Source organism: Carcharhinus amblyrhynchos, chromosome 2 (assembly GCF_965287045.1).
Source record: "Carcharhinus amblyrhynchos chromosome 2, sCarAmb.v2.hapA, whole genome shotgun sequence".
Classification (NCBI taxonomy): Eukaryota; Metazoa; Chordata; class Chondrichthyes; order Carcharhiniformes; family Carcharhinidae; genus Carcharhinus; species Carcharhinus amblyrhynchos.
Window position 1 is genome coordinate 51,720,283 of NC_137325.1, and position 18,257 is coordinate 51,738,539.

Sequence of the window (18,257 nt, forward strand, 5' to 3'; positions counted from 1 at the left end):
GGCAAACGGTTGATTTCTGGACTCTCACCCAGAATGGCAGTCTCATAGCTGGACTGCCCCTTATAACCAGTGGGAAAAGTGGAGGTCACTCTTAGCATGGTGATCTCAGGCTGCCGTGAGTTAGAAATTTTTACTACTGTTTGTGTATTATGAATCTTTTGAAGTGGCCTGGAAACTTTACTACCCATGCTCCCTTGACGCCTAGAAGCCATCAAGATCACTGCAGCACTCAATTCTACAGAAGAGATTCCCTTGTCCTCTCTCAGAAGTCCCAGGTGTGTGCAGGCCCTTTTAAGTCCTCTGACTGACAGGATGTCATTTTCACTCGTGGGATTTCCTTTTGTAGCATGGATGAGCCACAGGTGCAGCCTGGCCTCTTTGAATTGCTCTGATTGACAGCTGCAGAGCAGATCTAACAGTTCATAATGAGACAATCCAATAAACCTCAAGTACTTCCTCTTTTCACCACAGCTGCTCACTTAGCCCCATTCTTTTAACGCTGCATTTTCCTCTGGTCTCTGAGCCTTCCTAGAAAGCTCAAATATTTTGAAAAGCTTTGTTTACATTCAATTTCACACTCTAGTTCCTTTAAATGGCTTCTTGATGACAGGTCCAGGGTATTACACAGCAGGCAAGAGCTTTGTTTCTTTTTGTTTCCTTTACGGTTGAGTACATTTCAAGTACTTTCTCTTTTCTAACTGCACTGTTAATAAACAGGCTTGTTCTGATTGACAGGAATCTGATTCTTAGCAGTCAGGAACTTTCACTTCCTCTTTTCTAACCAAATGTTTATTAACATGCAGGAATAGTAGAAACCATAGCTTAATTTGCAGATGACACCATATTGGTGGGATAGTAAATTACAATAATGAAATACGATATTTAGAAATGGATATGGATAGGTTAAGTGAATGGAGCAAAATTTGGTCAGTGAAGTTCAATGTTGATAAGTGTTAGGTTTTCCATTTTGGTAGGTAAAATACAAAAGAAAAATATTATCCAAATGGAGAGAAACTTTGTAGTCCTTCAATGCAGAGGGATCTGGGTGTCCTTGTGCATGAATCGCAGACAACTAAAATACAGATACCGCAGGTAATAAAGAAGGCAAATGGAATCTTGGCATTTAGCATTAAAGGAATAGAATATAAAAATAGCAAAATGTTCCTGGTCCTTGATAAAGAATTAGTGAGACTGCACTGAGAACATTGTGTACAGTTTTGGTCCCCTTACTTGAGGAGGAATATAGTTTCATTGGAGGTGGTTCAGAGGAGGTTCACTAGATTGATTCCAGAGGTGAGGGATTTGACTTAGGAAGCAAGATTGGGCAGCTTAGGTCTATACTTCCTGGAGTTTAGAAATAATGAGGTGGTGTACTTGAGAGGTACAAGGTGATTAGGGGAAATTGACATTATGGATGTGGAGCAGATGTTTCCTCTTGCTGGGCAATCCAGAATATGAGGTTATAGTTTTAGGATAAGGCATAGTAGATTTAAAACATGATAAAAGATGAGGAGGAATTACTTCACTCAAAGGGCTGTGAGTCTGTGGAATTCACTACGCCAGAGTGTAGTGGATGCCAGAACTTTGAGTGAATTTAAGGAAGAGAAGGACAGATTTTTAATTAGTAAGGATTTGAAGGGCTATGGTGAATGGGCAGGAAAGTGGAGATGAGGCTGAGATGAGGTCAGCCATGATATATTAAATGGTGGAGCAAGCTTGGGGGGCTGAATTGACTACTAATGCTCCTAGTTGTTATGATCCTAATGCTTGTTATAAACTGCAGTATTTTTAAACAGGCTTGTTCTTTGATCTGAAGGCCTTGGTAACTTATTTTTCCCCATAATGAGCCTGCATTAGTGGTAGCTTTCAGCTTTGGAAGAGGCTGGAACTACTCCCCCGCCAGCACCAAGGCAGTGACACCCTGGCAGTCACTGCAATGTCAGTGTGCCATTGTCAGGGTGCTGGGGACAGTGCATGGTTGGCACTGCTAAGGGGGGCCTGAGGGGTATGGCACCTGAGCAGACCAGATATCGGAGTGGGGGCATAGGAAGTGAGGGCCCTGATTGGCGGGGAGGTCTCGCTATGCTCATGCCTGTAAGGTGTGAGAGGGTCACCTATTCTTTTAGTAGTGTTGGGGGATGTCCCTCTGTGCTGAAGGGTTGGGTGTGCTCCCCTTGACAGCAGAGATCGCCATGTCCCATTAAAAAAGTACTCCGATCTCTGTAAAGCAGGAGATGTTTCCCATGGAGGATTTTTTTTCCCCTAATGATAATTGACTCCCATCTGGGAATCGTAGCTAATACCAGCAGGAAACACTTTGGTGTTCCGTCTTATGGAAGCACTTGGATCAAAAACAGGAGACTGGCGCCCAATATCTGTTATGAAATGTCAGCAATATTCTTCCCCAATTCCTAATTTGAACAGCATAAAGATTGTATCAGAGAAGTATAACAAAATAGCTTTACACTTATCAAATCATTTTAATAAATAAAGGAAATTAACTAAATAAGTATGCAACCTTTTTGCTGAGTTCTTCAAACACTGAATTTCACTTTTAAAAATGTAACATCTTTTCACTGGCTTTAATTTAAACATGATTTTCAAAATCTCCAGAAATAGCTGTTTAACCTTTTATACATTTGCATTAAGATGCTGCACCTTTCCCTTAACTTTAGGGACACAACATTTTTGCCAACCTTTCATCCAAAGACTACAGTGATTTGATGCAGCTACTAAAACAAGCCATCCTGTCCACTGACCTCATGCTTCATTTTGAGTAAGTGTTTCTATTACAGACTAAATACAACACATTACATCTAATTTTCTTATTGTTAATACTATAAATGAATGTTGTTTAATAAATGTACTACTTTGTCAATTTGGTAGCCAGTTGTAAAGTTGGTAGCATACTTGCCTTTTAGTCAGAAGATTCAAGACCTACTTCAGGATCTGAGCCTGTTTGCTAGATGAGCACTTCAATAGAACATGTACTGCACCATTCAAAGTGCAATCCATTGGATGGGGTCTTGAATTGAGGCCCTGCTCATGCAGGTGTAAAAGATTTCCTGCCACTATTCAAAGAAAGAGCTGAAAATTCTCCTAGTGTCACTCATGGAATGCTCAATACATTATTCCTCCCTCTGTACCATAAGCAGATTAGCTACCATGTTTCTCTACACAACAATAGTGATTAATCTTCAAAATAATCCACTGGTCATCAAGTAGTTTGGGATGTGATGAGGCACATTTGTGCCGAAAGGGAAAAAATCCTTTCTTCTTGTGTGATTCGTGAAGTACAAAATTGCACATGAACAAAATGGGCCTGTCCAAAGCTCATGAGGACTGCTGAACTCACCCAAAGCTGTACCCAGTACCTGTAACCGTGCACAAACTCCCAGGAAAAATTTAAGCGTGCCAAGGTGGTTTGCTCTGAAGAGTTCATTCCTCAAGCTACATTTAACAGTTATTTGAAAACTAAGCATTTATTGAATCAGAAGTATTGAGGAGATTAGCAAGTTATTTGGCCAAGTTTATTGCTGCACTGTGAATGAACTTTATCAGATGTATTAATTGTAATACTGTAGGCTGGTTCAATTTGGTCTGTATTACTGGCCATTTGTATTTTTAGTATGTTAAAGTAAGCATTTTAAAACCTGTTTCATTTAATCAAATAATTAGCAGATTGCTCATATATCAACATTTATTGCTGACTGAAGCTAATTAGATGCTAGCAGTTATATGGCATACTCAGTTGTTGGTTTGTTGGAATGTGCTAATTTCCCTGAGTGTAGTATATCAACCGTGTGCAGAATTGTAATGCTACATTGTTGCTTAATACAGATACAGTAAAATATTTACTTTTTCTCATTTAAATGCAGGCAGCGCACAAAGTTCTTTGAGTTTGTAATATCTGGGGAATTTAACTGGCATCTTGAGAAGCACAGGGAAATGTTGAGGTAAAACAAGATTCTGAAAATGTTTTGTCTTTTGTTCATTGTGATTGTAATACTTTTATTTAATCTAATTTTCAATGAAGCAACATGTTAAAGAGGAACAAATTTGTTTTGCTATATGAATCAGAATCCCTACAGTGCAGGGCCGAGCGAGTCTGCACCGACCACAATCTCACCCAGGCCCTATTCCTGTAATGGTGCTAATCCCCCAATACTAGGGTCAATTTAGCACTGCTAGTCAACCTAGCCTTGCACATGTTTAAACTGTGAGAAGAGACTAGATCACCTGAAGGAAACACATGCAGACATAGAGAGAATGTGCAAACTTCACACAGACTATGACCTGAGGCTGGAATTGAACCCGGGTCCCTGATGCTGTGAGGGAGCAGTGCTAACCACTGTGCCACCCAATAATGAAAGGCACTATATAAATGCAAGGTGTTTAATTTTGACTTTAATTGCTTTACTTAGGTTAGAGTTTTAAAGAACTTTGACATACCTTTAAAGTTCCTATTTTTTATACATTTCTCTCTAATTTTTTTAACTCAGTCTATACTTCACGAAAGCAGAGGCTGATGTTAGGGATAGTTCGAGCAGCAGTGCTGGATCTCTGATGCCTACACTGTAGCTAAAAAATTACACATGATTCTGAATAATAAGTGTTGAGTGATTATTTGATTAGAAGGCTAATGGAGAGTGCGAGGAAAGACCACAGTAGAGTCCAGGGTTGTCCTCACTTGGCAGATGCGACAGTATTATTTTAACTCCATTTGAAACATGATTTTGCATTGTTTGTGTGCTGCAATGTTCATCACTGGGTAGGATTTTTGACCAGTAAACCAGCGATCAAATCTGGCTCTTAATCTTGTATCTGCTTGGGGCAATATCAAAAGATGCTGGCAAGGGCATCCACGAAGTTAAAGTATCCTATATCCCAGTTTCAGTAGGAATTTAATTAAATTGTAACTTGTGGATAGGATGAAATAGTTCAGAAACTTCGCTTTTCAAGTTGATGTATAGATACCTAACCTTGGACCAAGTTTGGGCAAATGGAATAAAAACTAATTGCAACACAGGGCTCAATCAGATCCTGTTTCTCATGCAGTTCCGTGACCATTTCAATTTGGTTATTGTGTGTCACAGACATCTCCATCCTGATAAAGCATATGATTAACTTATTAAGTACCTGTGGACGTTAAGAAAGAGAATGGTTGGAACTTTTAAACTCTATCAAGATAGATAAGTCACCGGGACCGGATGGGATGTACCCCACGTTACTGTGGGAGGTGAGGGAAGTGATTGCAGAGCCCCAGGCGATGATCTTTGCGTTGTCGATGGAGATGGGAGAGGTTCCGGAGGGTTGGAGGATTGCTGATGTGGTTCTTATTTTCAAGAAAGGGAACAGGGATAGCCCGGGAAATTACCGACCGGTGAGTCTAACCTCAGTCGTTGGTAAGTTGATGGAGAGGATTCTGAGAGACAGGATTAACGAGCATTTAGAGAAGTTTAGTATGATCAGAATTAGTCAGAACGGCTTTGTCAAGGGCAGGTCGTGCCTTACAAGCCTAGTTGAGTTCTTCAATAATGTGACTGAACACATTGACGAAGGCAGAGTGGTGGATGTGGTTTACACAGACTTCAGCAAGGTGTTTGAAAAGGTCCCCCATGCAAGACTTCTTGAGAAGGTGAGAGGGCATGGTATCCAAGGGGCTTTGGCCTCGTGGATCCAGAACTGGCTTGCCTGCAGAAGGCAGAGAGTATTGTGAATGGGTCTTTTTCTGCTTGGAGGTCGGTCACCAGTGGAATGCCCCAGGGATCTGTTCTCAGACCCTTGCTGTTTGTCATTTTCACAAATGACCTGGTTGAGGAATTGGAGGGATGGATTAGTAAGTTCGCTGATGACACGATGGTTGGTGGCGTTGTGGATAGTCTGGAGGGATGTCAGAAGTTGCAGCGTGACATAGATAGGATGCAAGACTGGGCGGAGAAGTGGCAGATGGACCTCAATGCGGATAAATGCGTAGTGGTCCATTTTGGTAGGTCCAATGGGATGAAGGAGTACAATATCAAGGGTAGGAGTCTTAGCAGTGTTGAGGAGCAGAAGGACCTTGAGGTCCGGGTCCATAGGACTCTTAAATCGCCCTCGCAAGTGGAGGATGTGGTCAAGAAGGCGTATGGTGTACTGGCCTTCACTATTCGAGGGATTGAGTTTAGGAGTCGGGAGGTAATGCTGCAACTTTATAAGACCCTTGTCAGACCCCACTTGGAGTACTGTGTGCAGTTCGGGTCGCCTCACTACAGGAAGGATGTGGAAGCTATTGAGAGGGTGCAGAGGAGATTTACAAGGATGTTGCCTGGATTGGGAGACATGCCTTATGAAGATAGGTTGAGGGAGCTAGGTCTTTTCTCCCTGGAGAGACGAAGGTTGAGAGGCGACCTGATAGAGGTTTATAAAATGTTGAGGGGAATAGATAGGGTGGATTCTTGGAGGCCATTTCCCAGGGCTGAAATGGTCGCTACAAGAGGACACAGGTTTAAGGTGCTGGGGAGCAAATACAGAGGAAATGTTAGGGGTAAGTTTTTCACTCAGAGGGTGGTGAGTGAGTGGAATCGGCTGCTGTCGGTGGTGGTAGAAGTGAACTCGCTGGGGTCTTTTAAAAGACTTCTGGATGAGTACATGGGATTTAACAGGATTGGGAGTTACAGATAGTTCTATGGCCTGGTGGGTATGGATATGATCGGCGCAACTTGTGGGCCAAAGGTCCTGTTTGTGCTGTAGTGTTCTATGTTCTTATATTCTACCTTTGGTGGAATAAATAAATTTGGTGAATTGCTGCATAGCTGACTGGTGAGCCACAGGGAATGTTATTTTCTGCATTTGCTACCAACATCACTGACTCTATCAGTTCCAGGAGTTCATGTTGCAACGCTGAATTCCTTTGAAAGAAAAAAAATCCATCAATAGCTCTACTATAATTCACTTCTGCTAACATTTCTAAATTATTTGAATTTTGATAACATTGAGACCACTTAATTATTTTACTAGTGACAGCTTCCCACCTATTTATTCTGTGCCTGTTCTCTATGGGACACTGCAACTTTATTTTTTTAAGAAATGAGATCCTGGGTGATATTTTGGCCTATGTTTCCAGCAAAATGATATTAAGCATTATTTGCATGCAGTAAATGTCTTGCCACATGTAATGTGGAGAAGGCTCAGGCAACCTGTTGCAAAATCATTTCTTTTGCCCCACTCCAGTGTGTATCCAAACTGCAGTGAAATCTATAATTAGGGATCCAATAATAGTTGTTTTCTTGAAAGGAAAATATAATTGAGAAGTCAACAGGAGGTGCAAAAGTTCAAAGAAAAAAGATAAATTGTAATAAAGCATTTTAAAGTGTTGTGATGATCAAGATCAAATTGTTCCAGCATTTCTTACAGGCACATTCAATTTCACTTGTCATGAATAGTGATGAAGTGACTACTGCATTTTATTTTGAAACATCAGATCTATGCTGATGACAGCCTGTGATTTAGGAGCAGTAACAAAGCCTTGGGAGATATCTAAACAGGTGAGTACCAGAAGCCCTTGCCCATCATGACCTGGTGTAAGAAATGCACTAAAACTACAGTATTAATAGATGTAAAGTTGCACATTTATTCCCAGTTTCATTTTATATTCTGCAGTTTTCCCATTGCTTTAAAGTAGATTCAGAATATCAGATACTTTTTGTCATTAATATTTGGGACAGCAGTGCCCAAGAGAAGTGACTTGCACAAATTCTGGCTGAAAAATGTTGCATTGAGTCAGACATAAACACAGGTTAAGTTTAGATCAGATTCTATACTTTTTGCAATGACTCTAGAATCAACTATTGTGCTACAAGTTTTTTAGTTCAATTGCAAAAGCTAATATTCTACAACAAAGTTCTTCTATGCCCTAGATACAAATGCTCTCATATAAAATTCTGTTTAACTGCAACATAGTTATTTCTGTTGCAATGGAAATCCACCTTTTTGTTTGTCATTTTAAAAGGGAGCATTGCCAAAATTTTCCCTTTCTTCCTGTGATTTGATCATGCACTCCATGCTGTCTGATGTTTCCAAAACCAAGGGAAAAAAATGTTCAGAAAGCAGATGTTATCTTCAGTAAAGCAAATCTCCAGGATCCACAAAGTATATTTGCTTTTGGAATGTGCATGCTCATCGTGTTATCATCTAAAGTATCCAAGGGACAAAGGGAAGATCCTGACATAGATAAACTTGAATGCTTATCATTTAAGACCATCTTTGAGGTTTTCCATCCCTGCCGTGGTGTATTTTCCCATGGCAGATGCAGTAATCTATTTAAATCCCCGTTGACTTTGGTGGGATTGCAAGATTTTGCCAGTGGGAGAGGCTGGAAAATTCCATCCTTTTAATTTTCAGTTAAACATAAAGGCAAGAAATGCAAATTAAAATTTTAAAAACTAAATTGGACTACGATGAAACTGAAAGATTTTTACTCAAACATTAACATGTACTCTTCTTACCATAATAGTACATTAACCACAATGGAGCATTTTCTCTTCCCTAGACTGGCAAAGGTTGGATATACATCCCGATTTCTTCCAAGAACCGTCCCTATTAGGCTCGTGATATTTCAAGATTCATATAGTGCCCTTGGCATGAGCAATAAGCACCCACTCAATATCATGATATGGACATCAAGTACAGAAAATGTCCTAAGTTAATTACTGCACCCAGTAAATTAGATAAGGGAAAGTAATTGCTCTTTGAGTTATTGCACCTAATCTCATTTGGGATGGCAGAAAAATGATTTATTCTTTTTGTGAATTATGAAGCAATCTGTCTAACTATAGTGGAACCTATTTACATATGCAACATTGCCCAGTCCTATTTACATGATGAGCGATTTCTATGCCATAAAGTATATGGATTTTCTAATGCTGTTCTTTATTAAAGGAAAATTATCAGTGTTACTGAAAAACATGAGGAATCATGCTTCAATTTCATCATGAAGAAGATGCATACAAGTAACATAATGACATTTTGCAACAGAGGGCTCATAAATCACAACATTTTGTGGAATATCTGATGAATAAGTAAAGATTTACATGCATAACCATGGAACATAGGAACATAGAAATTAGGAACAGAGTAGATCATTCAACTCCTCCTGCCTGCTCTGCTATTCAACTAAATCATGGCTGATCTTCTACCTCAATGCCATTTTCCTACACTGTATCCATTTTGCTTGATGTCTTTAATATCTAGAAATCTATTGATTTCTCTCTTGAACATGCTAATGATTGAGTCTCCGCAAATCTTAGATAGCATATTCTGAAGATTCACCATCCTGAATGAAGAAATTCCTCCTCATTTTGGTCCTAAATTGCCCTTCCCCTTACTCTGACACTGTGCTCACTCATTCTAGAGCCAAGGGAAACATACTTCCTGCATTCACCTTGTCAAGCCCTGTAAGAATTTTGTACATTTCAATGAGGTCACCTATCATGCTTCTAAACTCTGGAAAATACAGATCCAGAGAGGGATTTTCTGGCCGTGCTCACCCCAAAACCGGAAAATCCCGTCCAAGGTCAATGGACCTTTGCATGGTCTGTGTCCCACTTGCTACAATTCCCATGACAGTCGGGACAATCCCCAGTCTCCACAATCCTTCCTCATAGGACAATCCAATCGTTCCAGGAATCAGTCTGGTGAACCTTTGTTGCCATCTCTCTCTGACAATTGTATGTTTCCTTTGGCAGCAATGTATAGCAAAACTATACATAGTACTCAGGGTGCAGTGGCACCAAATCTCTATATAATTGCAACAGGACAATTGAAGAAAGTCCACTTTCTCAAGAAGGCGCTCATGGATTTAATATACTTCCTGCTGTCTTCTAAAGTGACTATTCGCAATTATTGTGCTCTTTTCTGTACTTTTTAAAAATATAGGCCGGGATTCACCCAAAAAAATTTAAACCCCTAATTCGTGTGAAAACTAGGGTAACTCCTGCTGGATTTTTTAACATAATTTTCTGAATGAATTTCCCACACTCTGAGCACTGCAGAGCGCCCTAGAGAGATTCCCTCTGAAAATCAGTGGATGGGGCTTATTCCTGCTGGAGAGGCTGTCAGCATGGCACTGAGCAGGTCACTGCACATGTCCCAATCTATCAGCACTGAGATCGGTGCACGTGCAGTGGCCCCACATTGCCGGCCTCCCAATTGTGGCCAGTCCCATTGCTGGCCAGTCCCGCAACATCCCTTCGCTGCCCTTCCAACCCCCCACACGATCGCTGGCCTCCCAAACTCTTCCAGCCGTTCTCCCCCTGCCGCACCTGACCCCTTCCCCCTCCATCATTGCCTGATGGCCAGCCCAATCACTTTCCTCCCCCCCCCCACCTGCCATGCTCTGGCAGACTGGCAGCAGGACGCCCCACTTGTCACACCCCCAACAGGCCCTGCCCCAATAGCCCCACCCATTGGCACTGCCCCAGTGTGCCAAGGGACCTGCTTGGGCATTGCCAGTTTGCTCCTTGGGCAGTGCCGGAGGCCAGGCTCGTGCTACCCAAGGGGCAACCCCCTTATCCCAATCCTTTGGGGGGCCTCCATGGCCGCTGTTCCCTCCAGTGGGGTTTGGGTCACCTGTTGGTGGGGAGTGATAGTAAACCATGCTGGAGTGAACCATTCCTGGCAGGGGGGGATATGTTAGCAGGGCCAGGGACTTCAGTCCTGGGCCAGCTAATCAGATGCAAATACTGATTTAAATATCGAAATCAACTCTTCACCAATTTGTGGTGCGGAGCTGGTGACGCTATGAATCTTGGCCACCGGGACATGTGAACATAAGAACATAAGAACATAAGAAATAGGAGCAGGAGTAGGCCATCTAGCCCTTCGAGCCTGCCCTGCCATTCAATAAGATCATGGCTGATCTGTCGTGGCTCCGTTCCACTTTCCCGCCCTCTCCCCATAACCCTTAATCCCCTCTCTTATCAAGAACCCATCAACCAGCTTCTTAAAAATATTTAGCGAGGCAGCCTCCACCACTTCAACGGGCAGAGAATTCCAGAGATTCACCACCCTTTGAGTGAAGAAGTTCCTCCTCAACTCCGTTCTAAACCACCTCCCCTTTATCTTGAGGCTGTGCCCCCTAGTCCTACTGTCTTTTTTGAGCGGGAAGAGTCTCTCCACCTCTATCCTATCCATCCCATTCATCATCTTATACGTCTCAATGAGATCTCCCCTCATTCTTCTAAACTCTAACGAGTACAAGCCTAGTTTATTCAGCCTCTCCTCATAGCTCAACCCCCTCAACTCCGGTATCAGCCTAGTAAACCTCCTCTGCACTCCCTCCAGGGCCAAAATATCCTTGCGCAGGTGCGGCGCCCAAAACTGCGCACAGTACTCCAGCTGCGGCCTCACCAATGCCCTATACAGCTGCAGCAAGACCTCCCTACTTTTATATTCAATCCCCCTCGCTATGAAGGCCAGCATCCCATTGGAGGCTATGGTGCCCAGTGGGAAGCCTGCGATACGATTCCGCTGATGTCTCCCAGTTTGTTGTATTGCTAGAACAGCGCAGCAGGCTGGGAGAATCACCCCCATCATCTTGTTTCATTGCTGAAGCCAGTTATTTGATAACTGCTCAACATAAAGATGGAGAAACCTGTAGCTCATCAGAGAAAAGGCCTAGTTCCTAAAACAATTGTATGAGATGTAGACCAATTATGTTAGTACCAGTATTCACAAATGACCAGATTGACAAGATAGGGGTTACCACTGATCGGAGGAAAGGCGGGGGTGGAGGGGGGTCAATATTGCATGGACTGTGATGCTGTGTTTGAACCTGACTTGTCATTTTTGAACTGCTACCATTATGTGGGTTTATTCAACCTGAAATCAATACAAATATGTTTTTAGAGCAATTGCATTCATGTATTGTAGGTAGCTGAATTGGTAACCAGTGAATTCTTTGAACAAGGGGACAGGGAGAGAGCTGAACTGAAACTGACACCAGCTGTAAGTATTAATTTTAAAATATAGATTTAAAATCAACACCTTGTCCTTCATATTCTATCCTCTCCACTTACTTTTATCATTTGTTAATGTGTCTGCAGACTTGCTATTCAAATTAATTGAGAAATAGGTTCTGTAGTAATCACCTCAGTCAGGTTTGTTCTTCATTCAGCTTTTGAATCTTTGCTTCAAATATTCTTCATCAGTGAATATAGGGTCACAATGTCTACCCAAAATTCAAATACATGCTGCCTTTAAAAGTTAAAAAACTGACACAAATTTGCATTAGTTTACCAAGGAAACATTTTTAAGAGAAATTGAATAATTTTGGGTTCATTGATAAATTCAGAAGAATCCAAAGTCACATTGACTTGATGATTAAACAATCAAGAAAGACTTTAATTTGAACTGTAGTCCCTGATGTGATATGAGATATAGGGCAGCCAAATTACATATAGCAAAGTCCAAGAAGAAACACAAGGATCCAAAAAGAAGAACTAGCAGCCCCTCATTACTGCACTGGAGTGTCAGCCTAGATTTCAGTGCTCACATTTCTGGAGGGAACCTGAGCCCATCCCCTTCTGACTCAGTAGTGAGAGCGTTACTATGGAGACATAACTCTCAGGTTTATTTAGTTCTAGTATCCAGCTTACACAAACTGCAATGCAATCAGCTACTTCAGTTTCCCAAATCAGCTTTTGATAATTGGAGCTAGATTTTCCAGCTGGAAAACTTTTTTTTAGGATTAACAGCTTTCTGCATCATATGAAGGAGAGTGACAGTATAAGTATTTAAAATGATAGAACATGACGTGTGTCATGGATGCCTAAGCAGAAAAAAAAGTGGGTGCTCAAGAAACCTCATGTTAAGAGGGATTTGTTTGAGACAGTAATATAAAGGAAGCTCATTTTGGACATGTGGGTTGTGAACTGTGCTTGTGTGCATGAACCACGATGTGAGCACAAAATTGTGTGAGACTCAGAAAACGGGAATCTCGCTGGGATGATCTTGTTTACCCATTTTCCCTGCCCCTCAGCAATGATCAAATGGTCCCTGGGTGGGAACCTCATACATTTTAATTATTAGTGTTTTCCCCACCTTTAGAATTCCCCCTCATTGATGAGATGTCAGTGAGGTTTACAACTGCTGTTCAAAAATGTGAAGCAGGCAAAGAGAACCTGCTGAGGATAGACAGGTAAGTATAACTTCCAGATTAAAAGGGACATGCCCAGGTAGCAGTGCCAGGGGGCAGGTTCTGTGGGGATATAATTGGGAGGTTACCCTTGTACATGGTGAGGGGAATTCTTCTTTATGTATTGCAGATCGGTGTGCTCCAATCTTGGAATTCCCAGCAGCCAGCTTTTTCTGGCGCTGCCCACCAGTGTGAAGGCATGAGCCATGTTCATCTGGTAATAACAATACTTCAGTTGCAAGTAATAAAAGGGTTAACTTTACAAACTAAATCAAAGAAAAAGATTTAATAAAGAAACATCATTACACAACCCTCGGGCCATGCCCTGGGCCACACAAACTCCCGACAAACCCATCTGCTTTCTATTTCTATCAGGTCTGCTAGTCAGCTGACCACCATATCATTTTGCCATTGGTTACATTGTCTAACAGGTCAGCTGGTCAACTGACTTTCACAGCATGTCACCTTTGGTTACATTACAACAGATTACAATGTCATCATTGGTTACATTGTAACAAGCTGTGCCCATTTTTTTCCGAAGTGTTTAAAATATGGCAGGAAAAGTTGGTAGTGCAGCTGGTGCGCTACACAACACTTTCCTCACCCAAGCCAACAGAGAGAAAAAAAATCACTAGGGATATGAACAGATGGGAAATATTTGGAAATAGAGGTAATGCAAAGCAAAACACATGAAAAATGTGCACAAGAAAGACCCAAAATGGCATGACCAGTAAAAATTAGAACCTCTTAATGGGACAAGCACTGACGGCAGTGGAGAATAGAAATTAGTGGAGCCAGATTGTTCAAAGTGTGGCCAACCGTCAGATACGAAGACAGATGAAAGACAAGAAATCATATGCCACTTGCAGTTGCAGTGTGTCATGATATTAAGCAAATTAATTGTTCGGTAAGTTGCATTGGTCTGTTGTTAGTTGATATCCCATTCACTGATAACTATATATAGAACAATACACACCACACCTGGATCTAAATAATTACAAATTTGATTTAAAAATTATGAAACCAATCCCTAAATGTCTAACAGCATAGTTGATTTTGAACATTTTTCTACAATTATGTACTTTTCCAGTTGGAACTAGAAATCTGTCTGATGGTGTAACACTAAACCACAGCTAAAAATCACGAAGTGTACCTCATCTATCTTTTTCCAATCATAAAGAAGAAGAGTAGCATCAGATATCCCACTGAGTGCTTTGAATTGTCATGTGAAATGTAGTTTAGCCAGATTAGATTTGGACTGAGTTAACACTAAGTCAACAATTCCTTATTTGACTCCTGAAGCCAATGTAAACTTTGTCCAGAGGAAGATTGATTCCATGGCTCCAGTTTGCCCAGTTGAGCTGAGAAAAGTCTTTCCCAATTGGGCATTAATCAAGTGTTTGGCACAATTGGGCGTGCACCAGCTACAATCCCAGTTGACTTGTCCTAACCTGGGGGCCAGTATGTTACTTCAGCGTTTAATCATTTCTATTTTACTTTCTCCTTTCAGACACACACAAGGGTTATTTATCTGACGTCTCGGTTCTGTGTTAATGCCCACTGTAATGACATTTTGCAAAAAATATTTTTCGTTAGTGATGGTACAGCACGTTAAAGGATCAGATATAATCCTGCTCAGTGTGATACTGAGGATGTTTGCCAGGCATATTCCTGACATGTATATTAATTCACAACAGTCCCATATTGTGTCAAAATATTTAAAGAAGCTTTACCATCAGTGCTTATTTCAAACTCAAACAGGTAAAGAAAATTCAAATTAATATTGACATCCTTTGCTTTTCTTTGTCTACTTCTGTAACATTCTTACATATTTTTCTTCAATTGCTGAGTGCCAATGACATCGCCAAGGAGCCAAGCTAGAAATTACTGCAGTGCTGAATTAATATCAGTGACAGCACTTATTAACCTAGAATATTTCAGTGAAAGTGTCGTGACTACTGTATATATGAATTCAGGCTGCTCACCCTGTCATGTGTAGTAAATCGTCAAAGCTGGTTCCTTTATGTTCTTCACTCGCACTTAAAACAAAAATATATCTTTATAGTACAGAACAATAGAGCTCGGAGATATTGTGGCACAGTGATAACATGACTTTACTCCTGTGATTTTCCATATTGAAGAGGAGAAAGAATTTCTGTGGTTGCCCTGTGTAGCAATGTCACCAGTTAAGCTTGATAAAAACACTTTTATACCAATAGATTTTTATCTTTAGCATCTGGACATTAAGCATTGTCTGACATTGTAGGAGGAAAATCTAGCAAGGAGGATCACACATAGGAAATGAATTTGAATGTTTTGCAATTTTTCTTTCTGATACTTGCCTTCATGTGCTCCATACAGCCCTCGTGGTAAATAATGTGGCCCAGCATTTCAACTTGCAGTAAATAGAGCAAAGGATATATCAGTAGTTTGTTGTCAGCTTGGCTCAGTTGGTACTGCTCTCATCTCTGTAAGAATGTTTTGAGTCCAACCTGAACCTCAGGATTTGAGCTGATGAGTGCAATACTGAGGAAGTGCCTATTAGCAGAGGTGTTGAACCAGTGAGCCCGTCTACGTTTTCAAATGAATCAAGGAGAGCAGGGGATTCTTCTGGTGTGTTGGCAACATTTAAATCTCAACCAAGAACAGACTGTTCATTATTCAACTGATTTGATTATATTTGGAATCTTGCTATGCCCAGATCATGCTTAGCTGCATAACAAAAGTAACTGCACTTCAAAAGTAAGTTATTGACTGAAGCACCTGAGGACAAGAGCACTATATAAATGCAAGTGCTTTCCTTGCCGGGTGGTGATCTCTCCTTTCTCTTTTAAATGCTAGTGTTTAGTAAGCTGATAGATAATAGAAATCCTTGTTTATATATCTGAGAATTGCAACTAATGTACAGGATTACTCGGTGTATGTGGGCTTTGGGGCATGTGAAAGAAAAATATGAAAGGACCAAAGAATATTTTCATTAAAAATCAGAGGTTGCATATTGAACATATTTGCTGGAAGAAAACTGCAAATAATGATGTAATGCAATAGAAAAGATCCAAAATGCATAATCACGTTTTAACAAGTTTTTTTTGTAAGAAAATTCTGATATGGTTTTAGTAGTTTTATTGAGACAATGTTTAAACTGGAGTCAATATACAACTTTTGCACATTTTAAAATGTTGCTTTTATATAATTGGATAAAAAGCTTTCAGAATCCCATACATTGGATGAAGATTTTATACAATAGATTCATTTGGTCATTCACGTCCAGTGATAATAGAGTGATGACTCCTAAATCAGGTGTGACATTGCTGAGCTAGCCATGTAATACAATAAAATTGCATATCAAGTCCATTCTCAGAAGACCATCTACTGCACTTCAGTAGAACCAGTCTATTCCATGCACTGAGTTCTGGATCAGCTGTTGTAATTTATGACGAACTGGTCTCACGTTAGTGTTAAATCCTCAGCACTTTTTTTGCTGCGATCCCACGTGTTCACTGGGGACAAGGCTAAGACGGCCAATTAAACTGAGTTCTAATGTGACCTTTAACAGCTGTCACGGAGACTATTGCGCCAGCTATTTATACAGGCCTACTTTCAAACTTGCTACATTTCTGCTGTTCAAATTTTCACAGGAGCATCATTTTAAACAAATATTCAGTCTAAAGTAAACAAACTAGGGATTTGTCATTTTCCTGATCTTCTAATGCCTTTAAAAAAAATCCTTTGTGAATTTAAATATTGTGGTCTGTATAGGAACTAGTCTGCCTACAGTAATGTCACAGCTGACACCGAGTGAAATACATTGATGTGTAGGCAAATGCATCCTGCTGAACTGCACTCATAATTTGATTATAAATTGCACACTAGGGATGGATGATTTATAGGTTGTCAACACCTTACTTGACTTGTGCTATAATTTCCCTTCATTAGGAGTCTTTCATTATTTTGTTTGCTTTTAACAAAATTAATGCATCTTCCTGCTCAAAAATCATACATGCATGGAGTGAGCAATGAATTAATCTTTTGACCTTGGTAGTGAACATGCAAAATGTGGGTAAAAATTCATGAAGAACTCTGAGTTATGACTGCTATTAGCAATCCGTGAATGTCAGCTCCTGCACTAACTGCACTCTTGGACGTGTGCTGAAACACAATTCTATCTTTGCAAATATTCTACAGGCTATTTTTGACCGAAACAGGAAGGATGAGTTACCGGGGCTTCAGCTGGAATGGATTGATGGGATCTGCAAGCCATTGTTTGAGGTACTTCCAACTGCGAAACAAATTGCATGCATTTATATTGTGCTGTATTTCCTCCATCTCATCCACTTTTCTCAAAATGAATTTTAAAATATGAACTTTTCAAATATGAAACGCTATGGAATTTATCATTGGGGAAAATACAAGTGAACCTTCACTTCCCTCACCTTGCATGGTCAATTTGAATGTTTTGCAGCATGCATCTAAATCGTGTAGTAATCACACTTGTAGACAACATGTAGAGTAGGGTTGCCAACTATGGTTTGAAGAATTCCTGGAACTTCGGTTCTGTGGCATTTTGACCACATCTGCTATGGTGCCTCACCACATGACATTTGATCATGTTATATTTGATCCCATGACTTTTACAAAATGTTATTACGTTTGCCTTTTAACAGTTGGGTCTTCTGAAGTCAGTTACCGTTGTTTCCAGTTTCATGCTAATAGCTGTCGTGTAACAAATTCTAAGCACCATGAGGTCACAGTGAGCGGGCAAGTAAAGACAGAAAACTGAGTCTGGAGAATGATTCACAGAGGGATAACCAGACATGGGAGGAACATTGATTCCATCAGTAACTAATGGTGGCTCTATGAAATTACATTGATCATTAATCATAAAGTTGTAATATTCAGTTGCCACTCATTGCCAACAGTAATATATTTAATCTCACTAATAGTTGTAAAACACTGATATCCTATCTGCAAATAATAGTAATCCCATAACTCACTTATATTCACCTTAAAACTGGGACTAGAGTCACTTAGTATTGCACAAGGTGCAGCCAGCCTTCCCACTCAATGTTATTTTAATTGGCTT

The 18,257-nt window shown here is 40.5% G+C and overlaps 1 protein-coding gene across 1 annotated transcript in view; it reads left to right on the forward strand.

The window, feature by feature from the left end:
- The window catches only part of pde11al (phosphodiesterase 11a, like), a 270,592-nt gene that overhangs the window by 233,202 nt on the left and 19,133 nt on the right, over positions 1–18,257 (forward strand). Inside the window, exons 16-20 of the mRNA XM_080216102.1 lie at positions 2,676–2,776; positions 3,879–3,956; positions 7,463–7,526; positions 11,911–11,985; positions 17,360–17,443. Of these exons, the coding sequence (XP_080072228.1) occupies positions 2,676–2,776; positions 3,879–3,956; positions 7,463–7,526; positions 11,911–11,985; positions 17,360–17,443 (402 nt within the window). The remainder of the gene's footprint in view (positions 1–2,675; positions 2,777–3,878; positions 3,957–7,462; positions 7,527–11,910; positions 11,986–17,359; positions 17,444–18,257) is intronic.